Source organism: Dama dama, chromosome 6 (genome assembly GCF_033118175.1).
Source record: "Dama dama isolate Ldn47 chromosome 6, ASM3311817v1, whole genome shotgun sequence".
NCBI lineage: Eukaryota > Metazoa > Chordata > Mammalia > Artiodactyla > Cervidae > Dama > Dama dama.
Genome location: NC_083686.1, coordinates 4,337,866 through 4,365,660, shown reverse-complemented (window position 1 = coordinate 4,365,660; position 27,795 = coordinate 4,337,866). Strand labels below are relative to the sequence as shown.

Below are 27,795 nucleotides of genomic sequence, written 5' to 3'. Positions count from 1 at the left end.
AACGAGTAAATGGCCATTACGGAAGACTGCCTCCCAGACCTCTCCTGAAAAGCACCAGGCTCTGTGTGTGGTTTCCTGGTATAAAGATTTGGATACTGTAACTTGCATTTTAGAGTGATCCTATGGTCTCCAGATAAATTTTTCATGTTGGTTTGATACTGGGAGGTAAATGGGTATTATCCATCTTGCAGCTGCAAAAGTGGTTCTTGAGTTAAATGGTAGAACGTTAGTGTTTGTTTTTCTTTTTTTTAATCTACAGCATTTTTCTCCCTTTGAGTTATCCCTAATGCATGACTATAATATACTTCTTCCTTAAAATACTGTAGGCTCTGGGTGTTCTTGAATGCCCTTGTGGATATGGTATGCTATTAAAGTATGATAATTAAAATTATCTAGTTAATATAATTGGGAAGAAGGATAAGATTTCTCATTAGTAGCACCAGATCCTCACTTTAGAATGCCTGCTGGGAGATGACAGGGTCCAGTGCGGCTTTTGACACCCTTTTTTGTTCTGTCTGCTCATGTGATAATCCAGCGGTCTAATGATTTTGTTTTTGAGAAGCTGTAGTTAGGATGCTGCAGGAATCAAGGAAGGCAGACAGGCCTGGTGGCAGCGCCTGTCCCTTGTGGAACACGCATGTTGCTCCTCTCCCATTTTCATATGAGAGCAAATGGATACACTCCTAAGCTGCATTACTGTCCAGAGCCACTGAATTTTACAGTTGCTCGGAAGGAGTTTCCAAGACAAAGCCTAAAAGCGAGTAGCGTCCAGTGACTGGTCACGGCCGGCCCGTGGAGGACAGTACGTGCCCACTGGCTCAGAGCACTGACCGGAGTGGAATAAGCGATGCCCTGGGCTGGGTGTTCTGCACTGGAGGCTGGCGCCGGGTTTAGAAACAGCGACACAGGCTTGCTGCACAGAGAGCAGCGTGCCGCCGGCAGTCAGCTGACACTGGTGTTAGGTTCATGGTCCGGAGGAAATGGAATAAAGCAGCCATACTCATCACACCTTGAACGCTATGGTAAGCGAGTCTCCCCGGTGGAATTGTGTAGTCGGAGTCGTGTTTATGACTTAGTCCCTGCCGTGGTTTCTAGGGCTTCTTCAGGAAAGGTCAGCTCTCTCCTGGCCCATTTTCCCTTTTTCTCCTTTCCTGTCTCCCATCAAACGCTGTGCTGTGATGTGGATAGCATGTAACTTAATCAGTGTGTACAATTAGCCGTTCGCATTGTGATCCTTCTTGCTGCTCAGACTGTGTGACCGTGCTGTTTCTCCTTCAGGATATCTCTAATGCTCGTGCTGAGTCATTTTGAGGGAAGCAAATGGGGTAACGTTCTATTTTTAGCCCCTCGAGGCCCTGCGAGGGCGAAGGGCAGCAGAGTCCTGTGCGTCCGCTCGGGTCATGCCCACCTAGAGGGACTCGGTTCCAGTTTAAGTAGGACTTTTCAGCTGCTGAGTAAACACAGAGCTCCTGGGAAATGCGTTCACTTTTCCGGTACCTTGTGAAAGGTTGTTTCCTTTTCCTCCCTTGAGAGAGAGAATTTTACCAGTTTGAAAGTCTGCGTAGTGAAAGGTTTGCTCACGCCTGTCTGCATCATTCATTTTTCCGTCAAGTGAGGCTCTTATTCTCCCCCCACCCTCCCACCAATTTCAGACTCTTCCACGCCCTCTCCTTAAATTTTACCCTGATTCTGTACAGAGGTCAGCACCCTACCCATGACCCATGCAGTGCAGCTTTCACATTTGTTCACAGTGATGACATCTGTTTTCCATCTGCTCTTTCTGTTCCAGTCATGAGTGGTTCACTTTAAAAGAGGAAAAAAGAAAAAGAAATCACCTGTTTTCTTTAGACCGTGAACTGCTGAGAGGACCAGAAGGCAGTTTTTGTGATTTTAATTTGTATCAAGCCTGGGACAAGCCCTTTGCCCACACGGATGCTACAGATGTTGAATAATGTTTTTGACAGTGATGGGCTCTTAGCCGTAAGACAGGCATTTAGGTCCTGAGGCTCCCCTGTGAGCAAGCTGCTGTACCCCCGGGAAGACGGGCCCGTCCGGAAGTCTCATGAGTATTTTCACATTCTATCAGCTAGTGCCGGTGAATATGCTTTATTAGTAAACTATGTCTGCTGGATTGAATCTACAGACCTGTAGTTTTTAGACTCTTATGTTCATTTAAATATGGGTAATGTATTTCTTTTGAAACATGAAAGATCTGTAAAGCTTTCCTGTTAAGATGACAGTGTACCGACAGCTTGACTCGTCCATACCTGGCAGTCACCGTGTCGCTTCTGTCCCCGCAGAGCTCTGGCATTGAGACTTTGGTGGAGGAGCTCTGCTCCAGGCTGAAGGACCTGCAGAGCCAGCAAGGTGAGAGCGCGGTCGCTGCGGGCCGTCCACGTCCACCACGCAGGGCACCGGCCTCAGAACCGATCGGAAAGAAGGAGCACGGAGCCGAAGTCTTCAAGCCCAGTGTGTCGCCAGGCCGGTGTCCTGCCCCGTCTTTGGCTGTGGGTGGCTGCTGGTCAGCCCACGGCCATCCTCTGCAGAGAGGTCCCTTGCTCTCAGAGGAGTGACTTCATCTCCCGGAGCACTCCTGGAGAGGAGATGAAGCTCTGGGTCTGGAGCAGTCATCTCTCATCTCTTCCATCCTCCCCCTCCTCCCCACCATCCCAGACTAACACTTGCCTGGGTGACAGCAAGGCCTGCAGAGGTGTGTCACCTCTCACTCAGGTTGGCCGCGGGAGCTCTTGCCTTGAGTCTTGATGGTTTCGGAAAGGCAGACTCGACAGGCCCATCGAGTTGTTGTGATCTGTGAACACTCACAGCTTCTTTCCCAGCATTTCTGCATGCCCATAGAATGAGAATTACCTGTTAAGGGTCTTTATTTTGCTTGTCCTCTTCATGGTCATCTTGCTGCACGCCCCCAAGTCCCAAGCCTTTTTAAAGGCACAGTTTGTTTCTAATCTGAGGGCAGGATCATGAGCTAAGAGTTGAAACACAGCCCTTGCTCCCCTAGATGCTAAGTAACAGAGCTAATTGTAGTAACTTTCTTTACATATCAGTGTTAATCATGAAGAGGCAATATAAAGTCCGTGAGTGCAGAATCTTGTGAGAAAATATTTTTGGAATCCTAACAGATGTTCTGCCCTTGCGGTGTAATTAATAAGCACCCAGGGATTTCAGTCTCGTAACTACGGGCCTCTAGCGCGCTCTGTCAGTGATGAGGTGAGAGAGCTCGGCCCAGTGTTAACGGCTGAGCAGAGTTTGCTCTGCCTCACTGAAGAAAGAGTGGCTGAAGAAAGACTGTCTTTTCAGCCGTGCCACGGAGCATGTGGGATCTCAGTTCCCTGACCAGGGATCGAACCCACACCCTCTGTATTGGAAGCGTGGAGTCTTAACCCCTGGACCACTAGGGAAGCCCCTGAAGAAATAAGATTTTTATTAAAAAGATAAACTGGTGTTGAGTTCTTTTTAAGCCATAGAAGCCTGTGTCATTTCTGAGTAAATTTACTTGAGAAACTTTTAAAAACATGAGCATTTACTGACTTGATACAAGACAGATCTTTCTGAATTTTTGTTTCGTTAACAGAAGAGAAGATTCACAAGAAGTTAGAGGGGTCTCCCTCTCCAGAGGCAGAACTATCGCCCACAGCGAAGGATCAAGTGGAAATGTACGTCAGACTGTGTTCCATGATAAAGTCACTCTAATGACTGCCCCGCTGCGTGGTTTACAGGTTTAGTTTGTCATCTTCTATTTGGTTTGCTATTTTATAACTCAGGAGTCTACTGAGCACATACTGTGTGCCCGACACAGAGAATCCAAAGGTGGATAAGATGGTCTCATCTTTTTTCACACACATTGAATCAATATTTGTGAATCTGATGAAACGAACAAGGTTATTATTTATGGTCCGTTCATATATGACCTTTGAAATTCAATGCCAGTCCTTTGAGCCAGTGGTGGGAATGAAGTTTGTCCTTGTTTTACACACAAGGAAGCCAGCTTCCCCCTGCTGATTACAGAGGGAGCGTGGGCAGGTCAGGAGCCCGTGTCAGACTTGTTTCCTGAAGATGCTTTTCCGGCTTTCTTCATAAGTGGTTTGTATTTAAATTCGCCGCATTGTAAGCAGAGTTCCTTACCACCACGTGTCAGGGGAGTCTTCCAAACTTGTAAATCTTAAGGGGAAAGCAGGACGTCGTTGGTCATGTGGCGTGTGCCGTCCGGCATGGTAGGCGTGGCCGCCTGTGGCTGGTGCCCGTTCTCCAGGTGGCTGTTTCAGATGGAGATGAGCTGTTTGCGTTCCGACCCCAGAGTCCAAAGATTTCATATAAAAAAGAATGTAAAGCATTACATTAGTGTTTTTACTACTGAGTATATATGAGATGATCATGTAGATATATCTGGCTAAGTAAAATACAGTCTAAATTAATGTCACTTGTTTCTTCTTACACTTCTAACGGGACTCCGAGAACATTAAAAATGACTCACAAAGCTCACAGTATGTTTCCGTTGGGCAGCTTGTTGTAGACGGAAAAAGAGAGTCCGGCGTAGGCCCGTGAAAACCCAGCCCTCCATCACTCCGTGTGTGACCTTGACTGGCCTCCGCAATGACAGTCCCCACGCTGGCAGCCGGTCTGACTCTCCCGAGTCCTCCTTTGCCAGTCTGGTCTGTGTGGCTCTGAAACCCTCCGTGGCTACCAGTTTTCTTGGAAACTGAAACCCTGTTTCCAAGCCCTCCGACGCCAGCCTCCCTGGTTTCCCGCCCCTTGTTGCAGTAGCCGCTGCTCTCACGAGGCGCGGGGAGGGGGCATCTTCGTATCCTCACCCAGGTTCCCACGCCGCACAGTGGGCGCTCAGCAGACCGCAGCGTGCCTGGAACATCAGGCCCAGGTGTGGTCCACCTCGTTTGAACAGTCACAACCTGATTGTTCCGGGCCTCGCCAGCATCCATCCCCTTTCCCAAACCCTCGAATCCCACGATCGCTGCCATTTCTGACGGCCTGCTTAACCAGCTGGGTGTCGCACTTGGCTCCTGAGGAGACACAGTGAGAGTCTGCGAAGGTGCCCTTCTGCCTCCCTGTGCATGTTCATTCCTCCCCTCCTCAGCTCTGTGACGTAGATACTGTGGTCAGCCCGTGTTCTAGGCCACAGAGAGGTTTAGGAGCTGTGCCTCAGGTCACGGAGCTGGCAGATAGCAGAGTGAGGACTCCAGCTCGGGGAGCGTGGCTTCAGAGCGTGTGCTCGAAGCTGCTTTGCTCTCCAGCTCCTCACCCTCATCTGTTTCTAGTGCGTGTGACAGCCGTGTGAGAGAAGCCACGGTACCCCCACTTTCCAGGTGAGGCAACGACCCGTGACACTGCATGAAGTCACTTAACGTCACAAGCAGAGTAAATGAGCTGAGATTCACATTCAGATAGTCCTTATCAGAATATCCCATTTGTACTTGTAACTTTACGAAAATCCAAAGTTTAAAGTCATCATCTTAACATATTCTCTAAGTATTCCTGTAGCGCTTACCTCGATGTTGAACGTTGAAAGTGCTTGATCCATGGACCTAAATTTAAAGGTTTTACTGTATTGTCAGTTTTATTTTTTAAGTTGCTCACTCATGGGTGACGTGTAAACACTGACTGTTGAAATGAAATATCCCATTTCTCTGATGGGTGATGTTGTTTTACCATATCGGATACGTCTGAGCGCCTGCTTTTGAAATCTCTTGCTTGTTTTTTCAGGTACTATGAAGCGTTTCCACCGCTCTCCGAGAAGCCAGTTTGCCTGCAGGAAATCATGACCGTGTGGAACAAGTCCGCAGTCGGCTCCTACTCGAGCTCGTCCTCGTCGTCCACAGCCCCTCCAGCCAGCACAGACACGCCCTCCCCCAAGGACTGCAACAGCGAAGGCGAGGTCATCCGGGAGAGAAGCGGCGATGCGCCCGCCAGCCTGCACGAGAGAACGCAGGGCGGCCGCAGCCACAGCGAGAAGGAGAACAGGTTCAGGAACGGGCCCGGCGAAGAGCGGCCCGCGCCGCCGCCGTACAAGAAGCAGAGCCGGCACCGGCCCGACGGGAAGCCGCGCCCGCGCTCCTGGTCCTCCGGCTCCAGCGAAGCCGGCTCGAGCTCCAGCGGGAACCAGGGGGAGCCAAAGGCGGCGGCGAAGTGCGTGAAGGCAAGGCACAAGGCGCGCGAGATCCGGAACAAGAAGGGAGCGCGCGGCGCGCAGGGCCGGCTCTCGCTGAAGCACGCCGAGAAGGCGGAGAGGCACCCGCACGCCGCCGGCAGCAGCAGCAGCAGCGGCGGCGGCTCCGTCAGACAGCTGTGCAGGCGGGGCAGGCGGCCGCTGAAGGAGCCGGGCAGGAAGGAGGCGGGCGCCGCCGAGGGCGGAGACCTGCTCCTGGAGAGCAGGGCGGACCGCGAGTACAAGGAGGAGCCGCTGTGGTACACGGAGCCCATCGCCGAGTACTTCGTCCCTCTGAGCAGAAAGAGCAAGCTGGAGACCACCTACCGCAACAGGCAGGACGCCGGCGCCGCGGCCTCGGCCACCGTGGAGGAGCTGTCCGAGTCTGTGCGCGGCCTCTGCATCAGCAACACCGACATTCACAAGACATACCTCGCGGCAGGCACTTTCATCGATGGTCACTTTGTAGAGATGCCTGCAGTCATAAATGAGGATATCGACCTCGCTGGGACCTCATTCTGTCCTCTGCCAGAGGACGACAAATACTTGGATGATATTCATCTGTCAGAATTAACACACTTCTACGAAGTGGATATTGACCAATCCATGTTGGATCCCGGTGCCTCAGAAACCACGCAAGGAGAAAGTCGGATTTTGAATATGATTCGACAAAAAAGCAAAGAGAAGACAGATTTTGAGGCAGAATGTTGCATAGTGTTAGATGGAATGGAGTTGCAAGGGGAACGTGCAATATGGGCAGACTGTACCAGCTCTGTGGGTGCTGAGGGCTTTCTCCTGCAAGACCTCGGCAGCCTGGCCCAGTTCTGGGAGTGCTGTTCGTCCAGCTCTGGCGATGCCGACGGGGAGAGTTTTGCGGGGGACTCCCCGGTTCGACTCTCCCCGACCTTAGACAGCACAGTGCTCAATCCGCATTTGCTGGCCGGCAATCAAGAGCTCTTTTCAGATATTAATGAAGGATCTGGTATAAACTCTTGTTTTTCAGTGTTTGAAGTGCAATGCAGTAATTCTGTTTTACCATTTTCTTTTGAAACACTCAACTTGGGAAATGAAAATACAGATTCTAGTGCTAACATGCTTGGGAAAACACAGTCTAGATTACTAATATGGACCAAAAATAGTGCCTTTGAAGAAAATGAACACTGTTCTAATCTTTCAACAAGAACTTGTAGTCCGTGGTCCCATTCAGAAGAAACACGTTCAGACAATGAGACGTTAAATATCCAGTTTGAAGAATCCACACAGTTTAACGCAGAGGATATTAATTATGTAGTTCCTAGAGTCTCGTCCAATTATGTAGATGAAGAACTCCTAGATTTTTTGCAGGATGAAACTTGCCAGCAAAACAATAGGACTTTAGGAGAAATCCCAACATTAGTTTTCCAAAAAAAATCTAAACTAGAATCTGTCTGTGGTATTCAGCTAGAACAAAAAGCAGAGAACAAAGCCTTCGAAACTACGCAGGTGTGTAGTGAAGGCAGTCCGCGCGGAGATGGCTACAGCTCAGGGGTTATTAAAGACATTTGGACAAAGATGGCAGATAGAAATTCTGCAGCTCTGCTAGAAATAGAAAGCGTTGATGATGAGTTGTTTCCGACAGATGTAAATAACTACTGCTGCTGTTTGGATGCTGAGGCTCCAATGGAGCCCCTCCAGGAGCCCAACAAGGCCGTGCAGAGATCAGAATACCATCTGTGGGAGGGCCAGAAAGAGACCCTGGAGAAGAGAGCCTTTGTGTCCGGCGAGCTGTCCAAGGTGGATGGCGGGGACTACACCACCCCCTCGAAACCTTGGGATGTGGCCCAAGACAAAGAGAACTCATTCATCCTGGGAGGAGTTTACGGAGAGCTCAAAACCTTTAACAGCGATGGGGAGTGGGCTGTCGTACCACCCAGTCACGCCAAAGGAAGTTTGCTGCAGTGTGCCGCTTCCGACGTGGTGACCATAGCGGGCACAGATGTCTTCATGACCCCCGGAAACAGCTTCGCTCCTGGTCACAGGCAGTTATGGAAACCCTTTGTGTCCTTCGAACAGAACGACCAGCCGAAGAGCGGGGAAAACGGATTGAATAAGGGATTTTCCTTCATCTTCCATGAAGACTTACTAGGAGCTTGTGGCAACTTTCAAGTTGAAGATCCTGGACTCGAATATCCCTTCTCTTCCTTTGACTTAAGCAATCCGTTTTCACAAGTTCTCCATGTAGAGTGTTCCTTTGAACCCGAAGGGATTGCATCTTTCAGTCCTAGCTTCAAACCGAAATCGATCCTCTGCTCTGATTCCGATAGCGAAGTTTTCCACCCCAGGATATGCGATGTCGACAGAACCCAGTACCGGGCCATCCGGATCTCCCCCAGGACTCATTTTCGCCCCATCTCTGCGTCTGAACTCTCCCCCGGAGGAGGAAGCGAGTCAGAATTTGAATCCGAGAGAGATGAAGCAAATATTCCCATTCCTTCTCAAGTCGATACATTTGAAGATCCACAGGCAGATCTCAAACCCCTGGAAGAGGACGCAGAGAAAGAAGGCCATTACTATGGGAAGTCCGAGCTTGAGTCTGGGAAGTTCCTCCCCAGGCTAAAGAAGTCTGGGATGGAGAAGAGTGCCCAGACGTCCCTGGATTCCCAGGAGGAGTCGGCCGGGGTCCTACCGGCAGGAGAGCGGAACCCGTGTCTGGAGTGCAGCATGAGTGAACCTCTGGAGATCGACCTGGAAAGCCCAGAAGCAAACTGTAAAATAATGGCACAGTGCGAGGAAGAAATTAATCATTTCTGCAGCTGCAAAGCAGGATGTCAGTTCCCTGCTTATGAAGATGATCCAGTTTCTTCAGGACAGCTGGAAGAGGTATGTGTCAGTGGGGATCGGTGCTTGGTGGGAGGATTTGATCACAGTTTAAGAACAGCCATTTCAGGCAAAGAAAAGATAGGGTTAAATTATTGGGAATTTAGCTTGAACATCTTAAAACTTAGCATCCTTATGATTTTTACATAAGGACTTAACGTGGATTTGATGTTTATCAATTTGAACTAGACAGTTGACATTTTTAAATAAATCAGAGTATGCGGTGTTTCTGGGTGGTCTTAACATGCATGTGCTATGCTTAAAGCAAAGCATTCACAACTGATGAATCCAGAAGTGGCTGTTCACTCTTTGGAAGGCCCGTTGCTCCTCAGAAGTGGCGGCAAAGGGTTTCTTGAAGTAGGAAGCCTGTCTGACTGTCTGTGCAACACTGATTAGTTTATAAAAAGTTACATTTTACATGTAAGATAAATTGCATCTCTGTAGAATTCTCTGAAATTTTTTGTGGTACATGTAGCAATTAACCCTCAATACAAATGTAACAAAATAACTTCCACAGAACCCCTGCAGGTGTGCCCATGCTTATTACAAAGTATGTATTCCTGAAGTTACACCAACTGTATGGGTCAGCCTGTCAAGTGAGGTTAATAGGAATAGTTTTGTTAATGGAGTCATTGTACCATTTGACTACTGCTGAGAAGTGGTCTGAGGTTAAACTGTATAAGAACTAACAGTGAAGGGGATGACCCATTCCCAAGGAAAAGCCTGGGGCTCTGCACGCCTGGTCCTTTTCCAGAGGCAACTTTTTAAAAAGTCAGGTGGAGGTGTCAAGAAGTGAGGCCACCTGTGGCTGGAGAGCAGCTGGGTCACCCTTCCTCGCCTCCGTGGTCCTGCACGCACTGCCCACCCGCCCTTCACGTGGCTCCGTCCAGCTGGACCCACAAGGTGCCCCCCATTCCTCTCTGCTCCACCTGCAGCAGAAATCATTTCTCCCTCCTTTTAATTTTCATGCACTTTATGCCTTTCCTCTTAGTTGCATTTGCCATTTTGCATGAGTCCTCGGTGTCCTTTCTTTGTTAAGTTGTGAGCTCCTCCTGGATTCAGATGACATCTCATCCATGTGTCCCGTCGGCGCCTCGGTGTGGCCCTAAGTGCAGGTGGTGGCGGGAAGCCCCCACAGCGACCCGAGAATCACTGTCTGAGGCGCTTGTGTGGGGATCTTTAGCCAGGAATTGAATCCCACCAAAACAGTAACATCTGAGCTGCTCAGGACAACAAGAAAGTATGACGTTATTAGCCTCCATCTGCTTGCTGGTCGCCCACTTTCATCCTTAAAAGTGCCCGCATGTCCTGTGTGTCTCGCCTGGCTCCAGATGGGGAAAGGAAGAAAAAGGGGGACGAAGGAGAGTCTGCGTCAGAGCCACCACCACAGGCCTCCACCTCCTAGCGTGTTGGCGTCTCTGTGTGTTATCAGAGCTCTGGCTTGTCTGACAGGTCTGCTCAGTTGCTGAGTCGTGTCTGACTCTCTGCGACCCCGTGGACTGCAGCACGCCAGGCCTCCCTGTCCATCACCAACTCCCGGAGCCTGCTCAAACTCATGTCCATCGAGTCAGTGATGCCATCCAACCCTCTCATCATGTGTTGTCCCCTTCTCCTGCCTTCAATTTTTGCCAACAGACCTGACAGGTCTGGGGCACCAGCTGAGTCCTCAGAGGACCCACACCATTGCTGGTCCCTGCAGCCCTGGCCTCAGCAGTGTCGCCTACAGCTCCCACCTCGTAGCTGCATCTGAGCTGCAGAAAGGTTGAGGGTGGCCTGAAAGGCCCCAGGCTGGGCCAGGATTTTGCCTCTTCACTCTCACGCTGCCTGTCCGTCTCGGAGATCTCCAGCCAGGTCATCTTCCCCCCACTTCCCTGATTGAGGGCAATCTTTGCAGAGGGCATGGCTCTGTTTTTTTAAGAAGTCACTAGTTGCTCTGTTTTTTTAAGAAGTCACTAGAGCACAGGTGGTCTAGAATGTAGGATTTCTGATGGAATTGGTACCCAGGAGCATGAATTAACGATCCTCTTCAAAACCTTAGTTGAGTTCAGTTCAGCAAACATTTATTAAACATTGCCCACATCCTGTGGCCGGTGCCTTAAATGAACCAGAGGCTGTCCTTGCCCCGGGAGAATTCAGCCTGGTCCTGAAGACCAGTCTGTGAGCAGCTGATTTGTTCTCCGTCACGCAGGTCATTCTCTGCCGTGGTTCCGATTTGGGCGTTCCAGGAGGGCGTGTCCGTGGCACACTGGTCCCCTCCCAGCCGCGAGTGTGAGTGCCGGCATGTTGCCTCTGAGGACCCTGTGTGCTTGTGGAAGCACATACGTGTTCACATATGTTCTCTCTACTTTTTTTCGGTCCGACCGTTTTTTGTGGTTTTTTTGACTGAAATGACACTTTATTTAGAATCAACCTTCTTTATTTTCTGCATATTATTCCATCATTTGGAGGTACTAGAACTTCCTAGCTGGTTCCTTACATTTGAGGATGTTTGTGTGTGTTAGTCGCTCAATCATGTCCAACTCTTTGCGACCCCACAGACTGTAGCCCGCCAGGCTTCTCTGTCCATGGAATTACCAGGCAAGAGTACTGGAGTGGATTGCAATTCCCTTCTCCAGAGGAACTTCCCAATCCAGGGATCAAACCCTGGTCTCCCACATCGCAGGCAGATTCTTTACCAGTTGAGCCACAGGGAAGTCCTTTGAGGGTGTTCAGGTCCACACAGTTTGCGGTGGCAGGGGTGACAGCCTGGGGAGGGTGAACACAGGATGCGTGGGAACCAGGGGAGGACCGACCTGGCCTGAGAGTGCGGAGAAGGCTGGCACACAGACCCGCGCGTCCAGGGCGGAGAGGGGGAGGCAGGGCATGCCAGGCAGAAGCAGCAGCAGTTGCGCGGGTGAGCGGCTCATCTGTGCAGGGTGGCAGCCAGCACGTGGTCGCGGCGGCCGAGGAGCGAGGGGAAGGTGAGGACAGGTGAGCGGCCGCGTGCCTCAGTGCCCGGCTCCGCGTGACCTTGGGGCAGGAGCGTCCGCGCTGTCGTCTGCTCGATGGCTGACTCCCTGTCGTGCCCGCCCTGAAGGCCCAGAGCAGCAGCAAGAGGCTTGGTCGTGCCTCCAGGAGTTTGCAGTCCAGGAGGGGAAAGCGTCCCTCGGGACAGGCAGCAGTGGCGTGGGAGGTCAGGGGCTCTGACGATCGGAGGACGCGAGGGCCCAGCCCACCTGCGCCAGACACTGTGCCCTCTATTGCCACCAGCTCCCTACCGAATGCCGGCAGTGACATTCCCCCTGGGGACGGCTCAGGGCACGTGGGCCCGGAGGGTGGGGTGCTCGCCCCAGACCCCTGCATGAGGGCCAGAGCCGGAGCTCCTTCCACCGCCGCGCACTTCCCGACCGGAAAGGAGGACTACGACAATCGTGCCCGAGCGGGGCTCCCTGGCGCAGGGCGTCTCTTTTCCTCTTCCTTTTGTGACGTGAATAACGAGAGCTGGCTGTGGCCGAGGGCACCATTTGGCGCTCTGTTTGCAGAACAGAACCCAGAGCAGGGGCCCCAGACTCCGTTCTCATCCCCAGAAGCAGGAGTGTTCAGTGAGGATTTAAAACAGCGAGCGTTTACCCAACCTTCATCTCCTGAAGAATTACTGACCATTCCATCTCCTGCTACAGACATTTCCGATAAGGCTTTCTGGATAGTGTCCACATCTTCCCTCTTTACTGTTTCCTTCATCCGTCACACATTTGTTAAGGGCTGACTCTGTCTGGGCACTGTTCTAGGTGCCGGCCATAAAGGAACAGAGAGAGATGCGCCTCCTGCATCCGTGGAGGTATAATCCATGAGCAGCGTGAAGCTGCCTGTACATTAGAACGCCAGTGCCGTGGGAAGGCTGAGCGGACGAGGACGTGGCAGGACGGGGTTCCTCGGAGCAGTTTGCCGCAGTGAACCCCCGAGTCAGGGCAGGGCTTGTTGCCAAGGCACAGTTGAAGAGAGGTGTCCGGGTAGCCAGCGAGCCTGGAGCGGCCTGGAGGGGAAGGAGTGGAGCTGAGACAGATGTGCCGGGATCGTCCAGGGCTGTACTCGGTCCTGTTCTCCATCTCCTCCAGCCTGTCTTCATTCTTATTCTCAGCCACGCCAGAAGGTGAATTAATACATTAAACAGACATTATTGAAGCAAGACCTCCTGGTCATCTTTAGCATGCAGGCTTCAGTGCTGGAAATAGCTAAGTGGAAAGATGTCAATAACGTAATGCATATGCACTGACCAGGTATTCAGTGTAAACAAAACAGGAGAAATAAGTCCTCACCATTGGAACTGACACTCGAATGAAGGATGCAGGAAAAAAAAAACTTAAAGACGATGACAGAAACTGCACGAGCTAACTAACGGTGGGCTCAGGAGAGCCGCGGGAGCAGTGTGCCGGACCATCAGGGCCTCCGGCCGGGAGGGGAGCTTCTCTCCAGGCCAGTGGACATGGCCTCCCCACTCCGTGCCAGCCCTCCTCCTGGGGGTTGCCCATCAGCAAGACACGGCTCCTGCCTTTGCACTCACTACCCGGTCGGCTTGTGTCTGTCTCATCTGCTCCCGTCCTTGCTGACCCAGCTGCCTGTCTGTCCCTTGACGCCCTCCAGCCTGCTCTTCCCTACCTGTCTTGTCCGTCCTGATGGGTCCTCTCCCTTTTCCTACTCTTGACCCCATGCCCCGAATCCCAGGAAAGGATTAAAAGATAAGCAGTCCAGCTGCAGCCACCTGAATAAACACTTGGTCGTTCCACAGCCACCCCAGGTGTTTTTCTTTCTCAGGTAGGAGCTGGTTACCTTCAAATCCATCGCCCCTCTGTAGTGCCTTGGGTGATGGAGACACGTTTGTCCAGGGAGCCGTCCTTAGCACTGAGGCACTGGGGATCTGCACGCAGACAGGTGTGCCTTGCAAACAAGGCCAGGGCTTTCCAGAGAGGCCTTCCCGTGCTGTGAGCTGCACGCTGGATGCAAGAGTCATCACCTCGAATTAACCACAGACCTGGCACGTTGCTGGCTTCATTTGCATTAACCCCGGCCTCGTCGGTGCAGTTGACCTTGTCTAATTGACCTGCTTGTCTAATAGCTTTACTAATCCTTATTGTTAGAATAAGGTGCAAGAGAAAATGGTAAAGGTTATCTGACTGCTCTGGGCAGACAACAAAATTCTCTTCAGTTTCTGATTGAAGAGTATTTCTCAAAGTTAAATGAAAATCAAGATTTGACATATATTTTTCATTTAGTTTAATAAACACACGTTCCTGAGTCAGAAAACTTTTTGATAAAGTGATTTACATTGTTTAGAATTTTAAAAATCCTATCAGAGACTTGAAGATCATTGGTTGCTGAAACAGATCAGGTTTTAAACTTGATGAAACATCTTCTGAAACAAAGGTCTATGCAGCAGCGTTCATAGAGCGTGTGCATCGATCCAGCAGACCCTTGTTGAGGCTGTGAGGGGTGGTGGGAGGTGCGGAGATGCCCAAAGCGGGCCTCACCCTGGAGGGCCTGGTGTCAGGCCAAGCAGGAAAGGAGCAGGGAGCGGGGGTTGCCTTGTCCCCAGCACACCGGGGTGCACCCGTGGGGGCTGTGACTGGCCCCGCCCCGTCTTTTAAGGACCCCTCGCGTGGGCCCTCCTTGATCGCGCGTGATGGCCACACTGCACCTAGCCCTCGCCACCCAGGATGGTGGGCAGGTCCCGCTGGAGCATGAGAGCTCTGCCAGTGAAGGGTGGGGCCCGGGCTCGGACCTGGTCCCCTCCCCAGCATGGGCGCCTCCCTCTGTGCGGGGGCCGGGGCCTCCACGGGCTGGCTGCGGGTTGGCTGCGGGGTCTCTCCTGTGCTCCGGAGTCCCGCCCTCCTCGTTTCCACCTCTGTTTCCTGTTTTGAATCTGAATCGCTGTCCCTTTGGTTACTTGGTTTTAGTCTCAGCTTCCTTCTGGTTCTCGCTGAAGCAGATCACTGCTGCAAAGACCATTAGGTTGGTATTGCTTCTTTGACTCCCTCCTGCCTGTGTGTGTGAAGGAGAAGAGATTCCCCCCCACACTTGAGTGGGGAGGAGGGGCTCAGGGCCACCCCGCCCCCCTCCAGCTCTGCTGTCCCCAAATCTGGAAACCTGCTTTCCTCGAGGTTGCTTCCTATTGTTTTTGTCTTGTGATAATCCTGTTGTATTTTTCGTATTCCCATTTCCAGTATCAGTGCTTTTTTTAACAAAAACTTCCTTTTTGTGCTGTGAACGTGGCTTTTTTGTTGTTGTTCACCTTGTCTAGTAGAACAGTGAAAGGGAAAATCATTCAGTCGTGTCCTACTCTTTGCAACCCCGTGGTCTATACAGTCCCTGGAATTCTCCAGGCCAGAATACTGGAGTGGGTAGCCAACCCTTCTCCAGCAGATCTTACTGACCCAGGAATCGAACCGGTGGGTTCTTTACCAATTGAGCCACAAGGGAAGCCCATAAAACGGAGAAAAATATAAAAACAATGATCAATTAAAAAAATCCTGGGTTTGCAGTTATTTATTAATAATGCGTGAATTTTCCCTTTTATCGTGAAAGTTTATAAACTTGGTCTGTGTTTGGTTTAATCTAAGCAGTTCCCTGTATTGAACACTGATGTGCATGGAATGAACCGAAGTCAAGAGAAACAAACCTGGTGGGAAAAAGCCTTGTACTCGCCTCTTTTCCCTGCCTCGGAGTGTGAAGGTAAGGAGACCTGACGTGATCCTTCACCCGCTCAGATCTCTTAACTCCTTAAAGAGCAGTCTGTTCCTTTGGCTGTGAATATTGGTCCAGAAGCATTTTTGTGTGGCGGGCGTTGGTCAGGGGCAACTGGGGACACAAGAGGTGAGCACAGGCTGGACCCTGCTCTTACACCCATCAACAGCCTCTGGCTGGGCGGGCCGTGGAGACACATAAGCCCCCAGTGAGGGGGGCAAAGGCGGAAGTGTCAGTGGCCAGTCAGGGTGGGAATTGCCAGGCCCAGGCAGGGCTGGAGAGACCAGCAGGGACAAGCCAAGCTGGTCAGCAGGCTCGCGAGTTCTGCAGCGTTAGGCGGAGTTTGAACAGGGAGGAGGAGAGGGCCACCTACAAGAGCTCACGTTGGAGGGTGTCAGGTTGGGTGCATTTATTTTTTTAAAGCAATTCTAGCAACAGAATTGGAGTGGGGAAGGAATGGAGAGACTGGAGGGCACCTGCCAGGGAGCCTGGACTCTTGCCGTGGTCTGGGGTGACAAAGGCAGCTGTGGGGGACAGAGAGCAGAGCGCAGCCCCGGGGTGCTGTGCGGAGGAGGCCAGAGTTCGCCGAGTGACTTTCCGTGACAGCGAGCCATGGGAGGGCACTCGGGCAGACCAGGGAGCGGGACACGGAGGGCAGATTGGGGAACCTGCCCAAGGTCCATGAACCTCCTGGGGGGGGCTTCGGAAGCAATAAACGGCCCGGCTCTGCCATTCTGGGGGAGGCAGAGAACCGAGGAGGCGGCTGAGCGGTCAGCTCGAGGCTGACCCTGTGCGGCCTGCCGTGGTCGCCTGCGCTCTGCCGGCTGCAGCGCTGGCCTCATGGTCTCTCCGCGCAGAGCCGTGGGAGGAGGCTGGGCTCCGGTTGGTATTTGCGTATTCACGTGTGCGTCCTGTCTCCCCTCCCCGCCTGCGGGGCAGCGCCCTCGCTGCCTGGCCTCAGCCGGCCAGGGGACCTGGGATTGTTCGAGTCTCCTCTCTGCCCTGTGGGCACAGAAGCGGCTCCCCACCCCTGTCAGCCTCCTTCCCCGAGGGTCATGAGGGCAGCAGAGTCTTCATTACCAGCATCTTTTTTATTTAACAGCCTCTATTGAAGGCCGGCTCCTCTGCTATTAGCTAATATTTAGGTGCTTTTCATTATTTCCAAGGTGCTTCAGTCTTTACAGCACCCACAAAAAGCCTGGTTATGCTTCAGATGGCATACCCAGAACTAGCTATTCAGCCCAGGCCTGCACGCAGGCCCTGAGGTCCAAGCATGCTCTCTCTCCAGCGGCCTCCACACAGGGTGCCTGGGAGACACGGGGACGATAGGAGTGTAGACTGGACCCTGACCTGAGTCCCGTCGGCGCCCTGGCCGAGCGAGCCCCAGCGGCAGTCACGGGGAACGGGGGCGGGGAGGGCCAGGGGGCCCAGGAGGTGTGGGGCAGGCAGGGGTGGCCCCCAAGCACCCTGGTCTGCGGGGTGACCCCCAAGCGCCCTGGGTGGGCTTCGTCCCTGGGCCGTGGGGGTGACCCAAGCACCCTGGGCGGCTTTGTCCTGGGCCGCGGGGTGTCTTGGTGGCCTCAGCCTGGTCTCCTGTCACTGGCGAGGCAGCCGCTGCAGCTCTTGGCCTGTGGTTCCCATGCATGCCTTGGAGGCGCTGCACGCAGCTCGTGGCACACGGGGCTCTCTGTAATTGCGGTGTGGCCTGCAGGAACGTTCTCAGTGGACAAGCAAGGTAGCCAGGCTTTCAGATGACCTGCCTGCCACTCACAGCTACCCCTGGTGGTTGCCTGGTGGTGATGTCACAAAGCCTGGTTCTTCCAGTGCGGGGCGGGGGGGGGGGGGGGCGGCGGGGCGGTGAGGGTGGGGCACAGTCTCAGGAGAAGCTCAGCCCAGAGACCAGGTGGCCTCTCACCCGCTCAGCAGCCAGGCCTGCTGACTACCCTCGCTCCTGAAGCTTCTGATGCCACTCACGCCTCGTAAGAAGCCCGTGCAGCTCTGAGTCAGGGCCTGACCCGGGAGCCCCAGCCTCCCTGTGGGGGAGGAGGAGGAGGAGCGTCCCTTTTTCCAAGCGAGTCGGGAGACGGAGGCCCCGGAGGGCGGCGAGGGAACCCCCCTTGCCCTGCTGTGCATCCCCACACACGCTCCCTTGGCAGAGCCTTCTTGCACACTTTATCTCATGCCAGGCGCTGTTCTGGGCACTGGAAACGCAGGGACCCCAGGGAATCAGGACCCAAGCATGTGACAGCCGGGACTAGCTGCAGGCGTGGTCCACGCAGGGGCCTCGGCAGGCGGCATCTGACAGCCGAGACCGTGTGTGGACAGAGGTCCACACGGGAGCCCAGCCGGGCGGTAGAGAAGTGCACCTGCTGTGCCCAGGGCGCCCGCCACGAGGACCGTGTGACTGTGCCTCCCCGGGCTGTCCCAGACTTCCGTCTGCAGGGCTCCCGCACTGGGTTCAAAAAGTATTTGTGTTCTTGTGGTCTTAGAGAGAGGGCTCTGCGGGGACTCTGTACGTGGTGGTTAAGGGTTCGGCAGATGGAGCTGAGCTGGAACCCAGTGCTTCCTACACCAGCTGGTAGACCTCGGGCGATGACGGGCCTGTCTGTGCCTCCGCAGTCTGTATTTGTAAAACGAGGCTGAAAGTGATGGCTCTCTTAATTAGAGAATAGTTGCAAAGGCTAAAATGCCCAGAACTGGCCTGGCCTGTGGTCACCCGGAACGTGGGGACCATGGAGAACCCTGACAGCAGTCAGCATCGCCCTCTCCTGATACCCGTGGCATCCACTTCTGTCCGCATAGAACCCCTAAAGTAGGAAGAGAATGGGACGGTGGCGGGGTTGGGGGAGACCCGCTCCACCTACTGGCAAGTCCCAGCCAAGGACATAGTCACCATCCCACCTCATCCGAGGGGTAGCGAGTGCGTGGGATGCGGGGATGATGAGAGCTTGACAGGCAAGCCGAGAAAACCTGATGGCCCAGGCAGGGTGCTGGGTTCCTGCCTCGGTGGAGCCGGGGCATCTTAACCAGCTTAACCCATCCCAGGGCGGGTGGGCCCACAGCCAGGGCCGTGGGTAGCAGTGCTCGAGAAGACATTTGCCGCTTGTGCCAACCTTGCACTTGAGGCCGCGCACCCATCTTAACTTGCACAGAAGTCTCTCTAGAAATGAGAGCACTGGGGCTCTTTCACTAATTTGCCCCCAGTTACAGCACAGTTAAGTAGAATCCTCCGGAGTCAGCTGACAACCTGTCTCATCACAGAGCCTGGGGTTTCTCAAGAACCTGCACCGGGAGGTTGAGGGCCCCAGGCTGTCGGAACTGAAGGTTGTGGACAGTGCAGCCTTTCGTGGGGAGGCCACACAGGGTGCACAGGCCCTCCTCCGGGGGTGGCGGGAAGGCGCGGTCCTCCAGCTGACCCTGCCGCCGTGGGCCCCGCGGGTCCCATCTCATCGCGCGCGCGCTCAGTAACTGCCGGCTGGCTGGATGCTGACTCACGTGACGTCAGGCCCCCTGCCCTGCCCCCTTCCCACAGAGTGAAGGCGCCTGGGTTAAGTCAGCCTCAGCCCCGGCCCTGCGTCAGGACCGCCGGGGAGCCCCTCCGGAAATGGTTGAGACTGGGGCTTCCAGGCTGGTCTTAAGGCTCCCCAGGTGATCTGCACGCGAAAGCAGGGTTGAGGCCCACAGGGCTAGGTGACTCGTACTTGATGCCTTCGGCTTCCAGCGTGCAGTCCCGAGCCCTCCCCGGTCACACTGCGCGCCCCCTCCCCGTCCCCCTCCGTCCTCAGAGGGCTTAGCTCGGAGCTGAGCTGAGGAAGAGCAGAGAGGGTGTTGCCCTGTGTTCCCTCCCGTCACCCCTCCTCTCGTCTGCGCTGCGTCTCTCCCCTTGTTCCAGGAGCGTGTTCGCGGCGCGTCATCCGTCTCCTTCCGCACCACGTCCAGCCCCGGGGCCTTGTGGGCCTTTTTTATCCTGTGTTCCCAGGGCCTGTCACCTAGAGGTGCGAGTGTGTTGTTGAGTGTCTCGTGGTGGGATTAACGGTTATGTTGGCCTCTTTTTTTTTTTTTTTTACTCCATGAACAATTCATTAGAAGCATTTTTTAAAAGTGGCCTAACGTTTTCCTGGCGCACACCTGGCTGATGCTGACCGTGTCTGCTTTTAGCGATCTGACTGTTCAGCAAAAAAAAAAAAAAAAAGAAAGAAACAAGAATGGTACGTTTCATGACTGTGTCTTAATGAAATCTCCCTCCTTTCCCTCTTTTCCCTTCTCCATTCAAAATGATTTAAGAATGTTATACAAATGCCAAGGGAGAGAATGGTATAGAAGAGTATCCAGATGTTAAAGAAATGCCCAGTAATGAAGAGCGTCTGTTAGATTTTAATAGGGTAAGTGGACTGTCCTCCTCCTTACTACTAACTCGCAGTGGCCGCCAGCGCCCCGCACAACCCGGGAGTCTCGCGGCTGCCTCTCCCGTCACCAAGCTCTGCGGCTGCGGCCCTTTGGCCTGCCTCGCCTCCCACTCACCGCCAAGGCCTCCCCCCGCCCCCCTTCTCCTTGCAGTCCGTCCCTCCTGCCAGAGCGTATTTGCCCCACACACGGCTGACCCTGTCGTTCCCCCTTAAAATGCTCGGGTGGACACCCTTTCCATCTTTCAAAATGCGCAGCAGGAAGGAGCACCCCCAACTCACACCCCCAAGTGTGCCCTACCCGCCCGCCGCCCGCGTGGAGCTCCGCTGCGGCGCTGCAGCAGCTGAACGCGCCGTGTGTCCGCCGGCCCGAGCTCTCTGTGGGGCCGGCTCAGGGAGGGCCTGGACCTCGCCTGGTTAGGCCGGCAGCTGAATGAGTCCAAAGGAGCCCCTCTGGCTTCTCGGCGTGATTTGTCAGTGTCAGTCGAAGTCTTGTGAAAGTCCCTCCCACCCCTACCCCCCAGCGCCCCCGTGGTCTTTGTGTCCGTGGACCTGCTGGACTTAACACATCAAGACGGGCGTCTGGGGGTCCCCAGCGTTCTCTGCATCCAGCTCCGTGACCGTTCTGCCCCCTGACCGCCGCCCCAGCTTCAGTGCCCAGACCTCCTCGCTCTTGTCCCTCCTCACCTCCGCACGCAGTCCGTGTGCCCGCCCACCTCTCAGCCGACCCCAGTCCTCCGGCCTCTCCCGCCTCCACGGTTCACACTCCCCCGCCCCCTGTGCCGCACCGCTGCTGCCGTGGGCTTCACCGCGGGCTTCCTGCTTCCACCCGCCCCTCCACCCCCAACAGTCTCTCTCACCCCGCAAGGCACAGCAGCCGCGCGTTGTTGCCTCACTCAGTCGCCCAGGAGGCGGGTGCTGTTGTACCAGTCTGCAGATGAGAAAACTAAAGGCCTGGAAAGATTCCGAGGGGCTTCCCCGGTGGCTCTGAGGGTAAAGAACCCGCCTGCCAAGCAGGAGATGCAGGTTCCATCCTGGGTCGGGAAGATTCCCCCCACCCACCCCCTGTCCCCGGCGGGTACGGCAACCCACTCCAGTATCCTTGCCTGGAGAATCCTGTGGACAGAGGAGCTGGCGGGGGTGGGGGGGCGGGGGGCTCCAGTTCATGGGGTCACAGAGAGTCCAACACGACCGAGCACACACGATCACAGATTTCCCGAACACGCCTCTGAAGTCGCGCAGCCAGAGCCTGCGTGTCGGCCGGAGCCGTGCCCTCAGCCCCCGAGTTCGACCCCCGCCAACTGCTAACCGCGATGTGCTCTCGCCCTTGGGCACGGAGTGGATGCACTCTCCCGGCCAGGCCTTTGTGTCTGCCCTCGCGTGCCTCTCTGCTCCCACGCCCTCCGCTCCCCCGTTGGTGTGGCAGTCTTTCTGTGCTCCTTCCTCGGGGGGCTCTCAACCAGGGACAGTACTGCCATCTGGAGATGGGGTGGGGGCGGATGCTTGGGGCGCGGGGTGGGTGTTGCTAAGCCACTGTGACTGGCGGGGGCATTGCTAGTTACTGTAGCAAGTAGGGGGTGCTGGTCACCTCGAGGGAGGGGCTTTGCTAGCCACTGTGGGGGGGGGGGGGGGGAGGGGCTTGTTAGTTACTATGACCGACGGGCATTGCTCATCACTGGGGGAGCGGGAAGAATTACCCAGTCACTGTCGGGGGAGGGTGATGTGGCTAATTAACTGTGACCGGTGCAGGGAAGCATTGCTGGCTACTGTGACTGGGGAGGGACCACCACTTGCAGCTAGTGTCCCGAGGGCCAGAGATGTTGCCTGTCTGCTGGGGGCGAGGGGGCAGTCCCATACAACCAAGAGTTTCTCTAAAAAGTCCCCCATGCCAGCGGGCCCCCAGTTCAGAAGCAACACCCCCAGGGCCCCCGCCAGCTCTGCTTTTTCTGTGGCCCAGCTCTCTTCTCAGCATCTCCTCGAAAGAAACGCTGTCCCTGCCACTCCTGTCTGGAGCCCCATCAGCGCCCCTCGCCCCCCCGCCCCGCCCCAGCTGGTCAGCGCAGCAGGAAGCTGGGAGGGCAGTGGGTGGATCGGTCTGCTTGCTGTCCGTCCCTGGAATGAGAGCCCCAGGAGGGCGAGGCCGCACTCGGAGAGTCCGGAGGGCTGGAACGTGGAGAATCAGGGTCTGGGGTCCTTTACCGGTCAGGAGGGAGAGGTGGTTCGTTTTGCTTTCAAACAGGAGAACTTGAGAGTCTGGTAACTCTCCACCGGAAAATATCCACCATCAGTTTGTTCCCTAATCTCTGTATGTGAAAAAAGCGCCTCCCCCGGCCCCCTCTGTGACCGTGTCCCTCTCTCCTCAGGTGTCTTCTGTTTATGAAGCGAGGTGTACAGCGGAGCCGGACGCCGGAGCCCAGCCCAACGGCTTCCACCGCGCGCCGCGCTCCAGCGCGGGCTCTGCCGCGGAGGACTCGGGCTCGGAAGGTGGAGGCGAGTGGGCGGACCCCGGCGAGGAGGAGCTCTTCTCCCGAACTCATCTCTAACCCCGCCCCCCCGCAGAGCAGTACAAGTTATTTTTTTTTTTAATTGCTATGTGAGGGGGAAAGTACCCTTTTGTGAGGCCTGTTAATCTAAACAACTTAGGTTTCTTCTTCAATTAACTGGTTCAGATCAGTAATTCTCTTCTTGCTTATTTTAGAGTTGAGGACAGCTGTCCTGTTGAAAATTTTCTTTCTTTTCTTTTTTTTTTTTTTTCCTTCTTCCAAGCTGTTAAAATTCTTGGCTCTCTGAACTAGACTAGAACGGGTGTGCATGTGCTCGTCTTAGAAGCATCACTGCCTTCCGCGTCCTCTCGCTGCCGCAGCGCCCCCTTCCGGCCGCAGTCCGTCACCGCCCCCCCCCCCCCCCCCCCGCCCCCCTTGCTAGCATCGCAGCGTCAGCGCCCACGTCCACTCCTCAGAGACTCTAGCTTCGGGGACACGCAGGCTCTGTCCTCTCTGAACTGGGGTGTGAACGCTTACCCCCGCAGCGGGTCAGTGCCTGTCTCTGGAGGCCAGAGGGCAGCCCGGGTGACTCATCCTGGGTCTCCATTCAGTAAAAAAAGAAATCATGTACATTTAATGTAGGAACTGCAAGGGTGTGCTTTTAGAGACTTAACAAAAATACTGTGTTTCTATCTTAGGATCTTCCCCTAGAGTACGTACCATGGACAGTGCCATGGTCGGTGACCTCCTCGCTAGCTGAGGCAGCCAAGGACTTGGAGGTATGGGGTGGCATGTGAGGTCAGGTGGGGCGGAGGGCGGGGCAGCGCACCCCAGCCCGCTCTCGCGTCGCAGTCTCTTTGCCCCCCGCCCCCCCAGACACCGGTCAGGGTTGTTTGCGGTGAGTCTTGCAATACTCGGTGAGGACCTGAGTTGCAGGTGAGATTCTTGCGGTGACCAACATGGAATCCAAGCCCCCCCCCTCCCCCCAGAACTTGAGATTGTAAACATCTGACCTGCAACAAAGGCCACCTCACGACTCCAAAGAGACCTTGGCTGCAGCAGCTGGCTGCGCTCGTGGCTCTGACTTAGCGTAGCTTAGATCTCCTTTTGTGTTTGAGAGAATGTTCTGGGCAAGTTCTGTGTGTGGCGGGTCGGGGAGCAGAGCCCTGGTTTCTCCCATACCCGTGTGAGGGCTCCACAGGCCCCCCCACCCGTGTCGTCGGGAAGCCAGGGCTCGATCCGTCTCGTCCAGGCCCATCCGTTTCACAACGGTCACTTCCTCAAGCTTTTCACGCCGCCGCGCAACAGGCTGAAGTTAGAAGGAGCAATATTTGCAAAACCTAAACGTTTAAAGTTACTTTTCTTTTTTTTAACCGACGTGTGAGATCAGTTGAGCGTGTCCGTAACGTCGGGAAGTCTTAACTGGATGAGACAGCACCACCACTGATTCTGGCAGGCACTAGACACGTAATATGTACTAGCTGGGAGCTGAGCTGGCCGAGAATACGTGGTTTGCTTCAAGCATTGGGTTTCGTTGCCTTGCCTTCATGATGACACAGGAAACTCCCTCCAGGGCCGTGGAGTCACCCCCCGGCACTCTCTGTCCTCACTGTGGGAAACCTGATGGGCCGTGGGGTTTGGTCTCACCACACGTCAGGGTTTGTTTTTATACAGCACATCTTTGACACTTTAAAGTGGGTTTGTGTGTGTGTGTGTGTGTGTGTGTGTGTGTGTGCGTGCGCGCGTGTGTAAGGTTTTTATGTTGCTGTTATTTATTTACAGACTTTATAAGGGTTTATGTATTTTTCTTTCTTCCAGAGCTTCCTAAAAATTGATTAGCATCTGCACTGAAATATAATTTTTAACAGCAAAGGCAAAAAAAGAATTGGAAGTTGTAAAATTCCTAAAAAAAAAAAAAATCACTACAGTGACGATCATCCTAGAAATCGTTGCTTGTGTAGCCGAGACCAAATAAATAGATTTCAGACACAACCTTTAGCTCGGTGATTTTGGACAGCTGCTTTTTTTTTTTTTTTTTTCCATGAAAAGGCTCCGGGTGGTCATGGTGCAGACTTCCTCACACTGGCGGGAAGGCGACGCACCTCCCACGGGAACGGGAATGGATTACAAGCGGGCGAGGGCGTGAACAGATTACGTATTTATTTGTTTTCGTAGCTAAGTGGCTGAAGCCCGGAGGCTCTCAGCGACAGAGTTGAAAGTTGTGGTTTTCAGTTTTGTAAGTGAGTGATCACAAAGAAAAAGCATCTCTTTAAAAAGTTGGCAAAACGCTGAAACGCACTGTGGTATGAAGCGCGTTGCACATCTTAGCACTGAAGCACCAGTTTCCCATTCCTGGGCTGAGATTCTTTTCCCGTGGTTGTATCGTTCTGATTTCACGTACACCAGAGTAACCGATTTTTTTGTTTTGTTTTGTTTTCTTGTGGAGTTAACACCAAATAAAAAAGTTAAAAAAAAAAGCCATTGGTTGTCTTTGTTTATCGTAGCAAAGATTCTTTTATAAAAGAACACCAGCCTCCTCTTAGCAACTTACCAGAAAATCATGTGGATATTCACTTAATGTAACAAATCACCTTACGTAATTCCCACTTAGGTAACACCCATAGGTGTTAATTTCTGCAAAGATCACCCCCAGTCAATAATGTGTTACATTCCAGATGAAGGTTATTTAGCTCTTCCTAGGGGCACTGTTGAAAGTGCTGGCATTTGCTTTGCTGGAGGAGAAAGTGGGTGGGGCCTTGCTGAGAAAAGAACCTACCCCGCCCCGCGCGCCCCCCCCCCCCCGCCCCCCCATTCCTACCCCTAGGAACTACTGCCTGAATCTTGCAAAGAAAAACACCTTTTTGTCCTGTGATGGTAGAAAAACCTTAGTCTTTTTGTTCTGGGGGAGCGCTAGGGGAATGTGTATTTATATTAACATGATGACTGTACATTTTAAGAAATCAATGTATTATTTTAAAAGTATAAAAGAAAACTCATCCATACTTCCATCACCCCAAGAGGACAGCTTCTAAGCTTTGTGCGAAACACCTTCCCAGACAGCTGAGTGTCTATGTGGGTATGTGTATATAGAGAGAAGTTTTTAGTAAGGGTTGTACTACGCTTGCTCTTCTGTAGCTTCAGAAATAGGTTTTTCCTCAGAGATCTTTTCATGTCAGTAACAATCTGTGTCACTATTACAGCTTATGATTCTATTACACCGATTTAATAAGTTCCGCCAACATGGAGAAAGTTCCCCTCACGTTTGTTCAGTACCCTAAGTCACATTTCTCTGTTGACAGCCTTTAACCACAGGCCTCCTCAGGCAGCGGCCCTGGAAGGTCAGTTCCAGACCTCGGGACGCCTGCCGCTGGACGGACATCCACACGGACACGCGGTCCCATGGACCTGTGTGTGAACCCAAACGTCCTTTTCTCTCACCCTCCAGACGCTGAGCACTCGCCTTCCATCGGCACAGAGGGCTCGAGTTGTGTTCGGCCCATCCTTCTGGCTTCTGGGATGTGCGGGCATGTTTTTACACACTTCACAGGTAGTGTGGTGGTCAAGAATCTGCCTGCCAATGCAGGAGACACAGAGACTCAGGTTCGAAACCTGGGTCAGGAAGATCCCCTGGAGTTAGAAATGGCAACCCACTCCAGTATTCTTGCCTGGAGAAGCCCACGGAAGAGGAGCCTGGAGGGCTACAGTCCATGGGGTCGCAAAGAGTCGGACACAACTGAGTGACTTAGCACACATACATACATCTCCCTCTGAAGAGGGTAGAGCTGCTCTCCCACGATTATGGAGAGTAGATCTCTGAAGCCTGCATCTTGCAGACAAGCTAAAGGGGTCAGCCTCACTTTTCCCAGCCCGCCTCCCCCGCTTTCTGTGAAGTCCGCAGGCAGCCCAGTTTGAGAGGACATCTGTAAGGGGAGGCCCAGGGCCCAGCTCTTAGAGCAGCTCCTGGTACCAGATGAGCCCCCGAGCGCTGAATTGCAGACCACACATCGGGCGGCATTGTTTCGGCATGCCCCCATCATCTTCGCCAGCTGGACCTTAACCTCTTCCTCCGTTTGGCCCTGGCACCGGCTGGGTGGTCAGTATGGTGGCGAGGGGCCGCCACACGGAGGCAGGACCAGAGGCTGGCAGTGGAGCAGAGGGCGTGTGTCCACCGAGACGGTTGGTGTCCCGGGAGTGCACCCTCCACTGTGTCCAGGGCTTCTCTCATCGGTCACCTCCCGGCACAGGTGTGTGCCTTAGGCCACACCAGCCATCAGCTCCATCCTCTCACTGTGGTTCTACAAAGTACCGTGAGCGTCACAAGGGCACCCACCGGCCGAAGCAGGGTTGGGGAGGGAGACTGTTTCTGTTCCCAGGAATCAAGGCGTCACAGCTAAGTGGATGGCGCAGGTGTGACGGCCCCCGTGTGGGTGTCTGCCTGCAGTGCTGGGGTTCAGTCAGTATCACTGCACGTGCCATCCCGGCGGCCCGGGCACGTGGGCTGAGTGGCTGAGACGGGGGCCTGGAGGCCAGCTTGTCTGCACAGCGGTCCAGGGGCAGAAAGGGGGGCCCGGCTTCCCCTGAGAGCTGCTGGTGGGCGGCCTCCCTGGCCGCGCTGTAGGGAGCACAGAGACCAGGACATGAGCCGCTGCTTTTAGAGACTGCAGCTGGCCTGCCACGTGGTGGACGGCAGGGATCACCCTGTCTGGACCGGGAACACTGCCAGCCCACACGGGGGGCTCGCCACGCACTGGGCACCCGTCTAAGCAGGGTTTACTCACAACCCTGTGGGGTAGGTACAGTGGCCCCATTTTACAGATAAGAAAACAGACGCAGCGAGAAGTTAAATCACTTGCTAAGGTCTCACAGCTTGTGGCACGGCTCAGATGGTAAAGAATCCGCCTGCATTGCAGGAGACTCCGGATTCAATCCCTGGGACGGGAAGCTCTCCCGGAGAAGGGAATGGCTTCCAGTATTCTTGGCCTGGAGAATTCCACGGATGGAGGAGCCTGGTGGGCCACAGCCCATGGGGTCACAAAGAGTCGAACGCAACCGAGTGACTTAACATTTTCTTTTCCCACTTTATACCTGGTGGGCGGTGGAGCCAGGATTCGAAGTGGACGCTGACCACAGAACCCATCCCAAAGAAAGCCTCTCTCGTCTC

The 27,795-nt window shown here is 54.0% G+C and overlaps 1 protein-coding gene across 4 annotated transcripts in view; it reads left to right on the top strand.

The window, feature by feature from the left end:
• The window catches only part of KIAA0232 (KIAA0232 ortholog), an 87,407-nt gene extending 62,736 nt beyond the window's left edge, over positions 1-24,671 (top strand). Inside the window, exons 4-9 of one of the 4 annotated variants that reach the window (XM_061145445.1) lie at positions 2,301-2,367; positions 3,590-3,671; positions 5,734-9,034; positions 15,625-15,736; positions 20,033-20,130; positions 22,515-24,671. In XM_061145445.1, the coding sequence (XP_061001428.1) occupies positions 2,301-2,367; positions 3,590-3,671; positions 5,734-9,034; positions 15,625-15,736; positions 20,033-20,130; positions 22,515-22,694 (3,840 nt within the window). In that variant the 3' untranslated portion in view covers positions 22,695-24,671. The remainder of the gene's footprint in view (positions 1-2,300; positions 2,368-3,589; positions 3,672-5,733; positions 9,035-15,624; positions 15,737-20,032; positions 20,131-22,514) is intronic. The other 3 variants (XM_061145446.1, XM_061145448.1, XM_061145447.1) reach the window with 3 other exon arrangements.
• Positions 24,672-27,795: the final 3,124 nt, after the last annotated feature.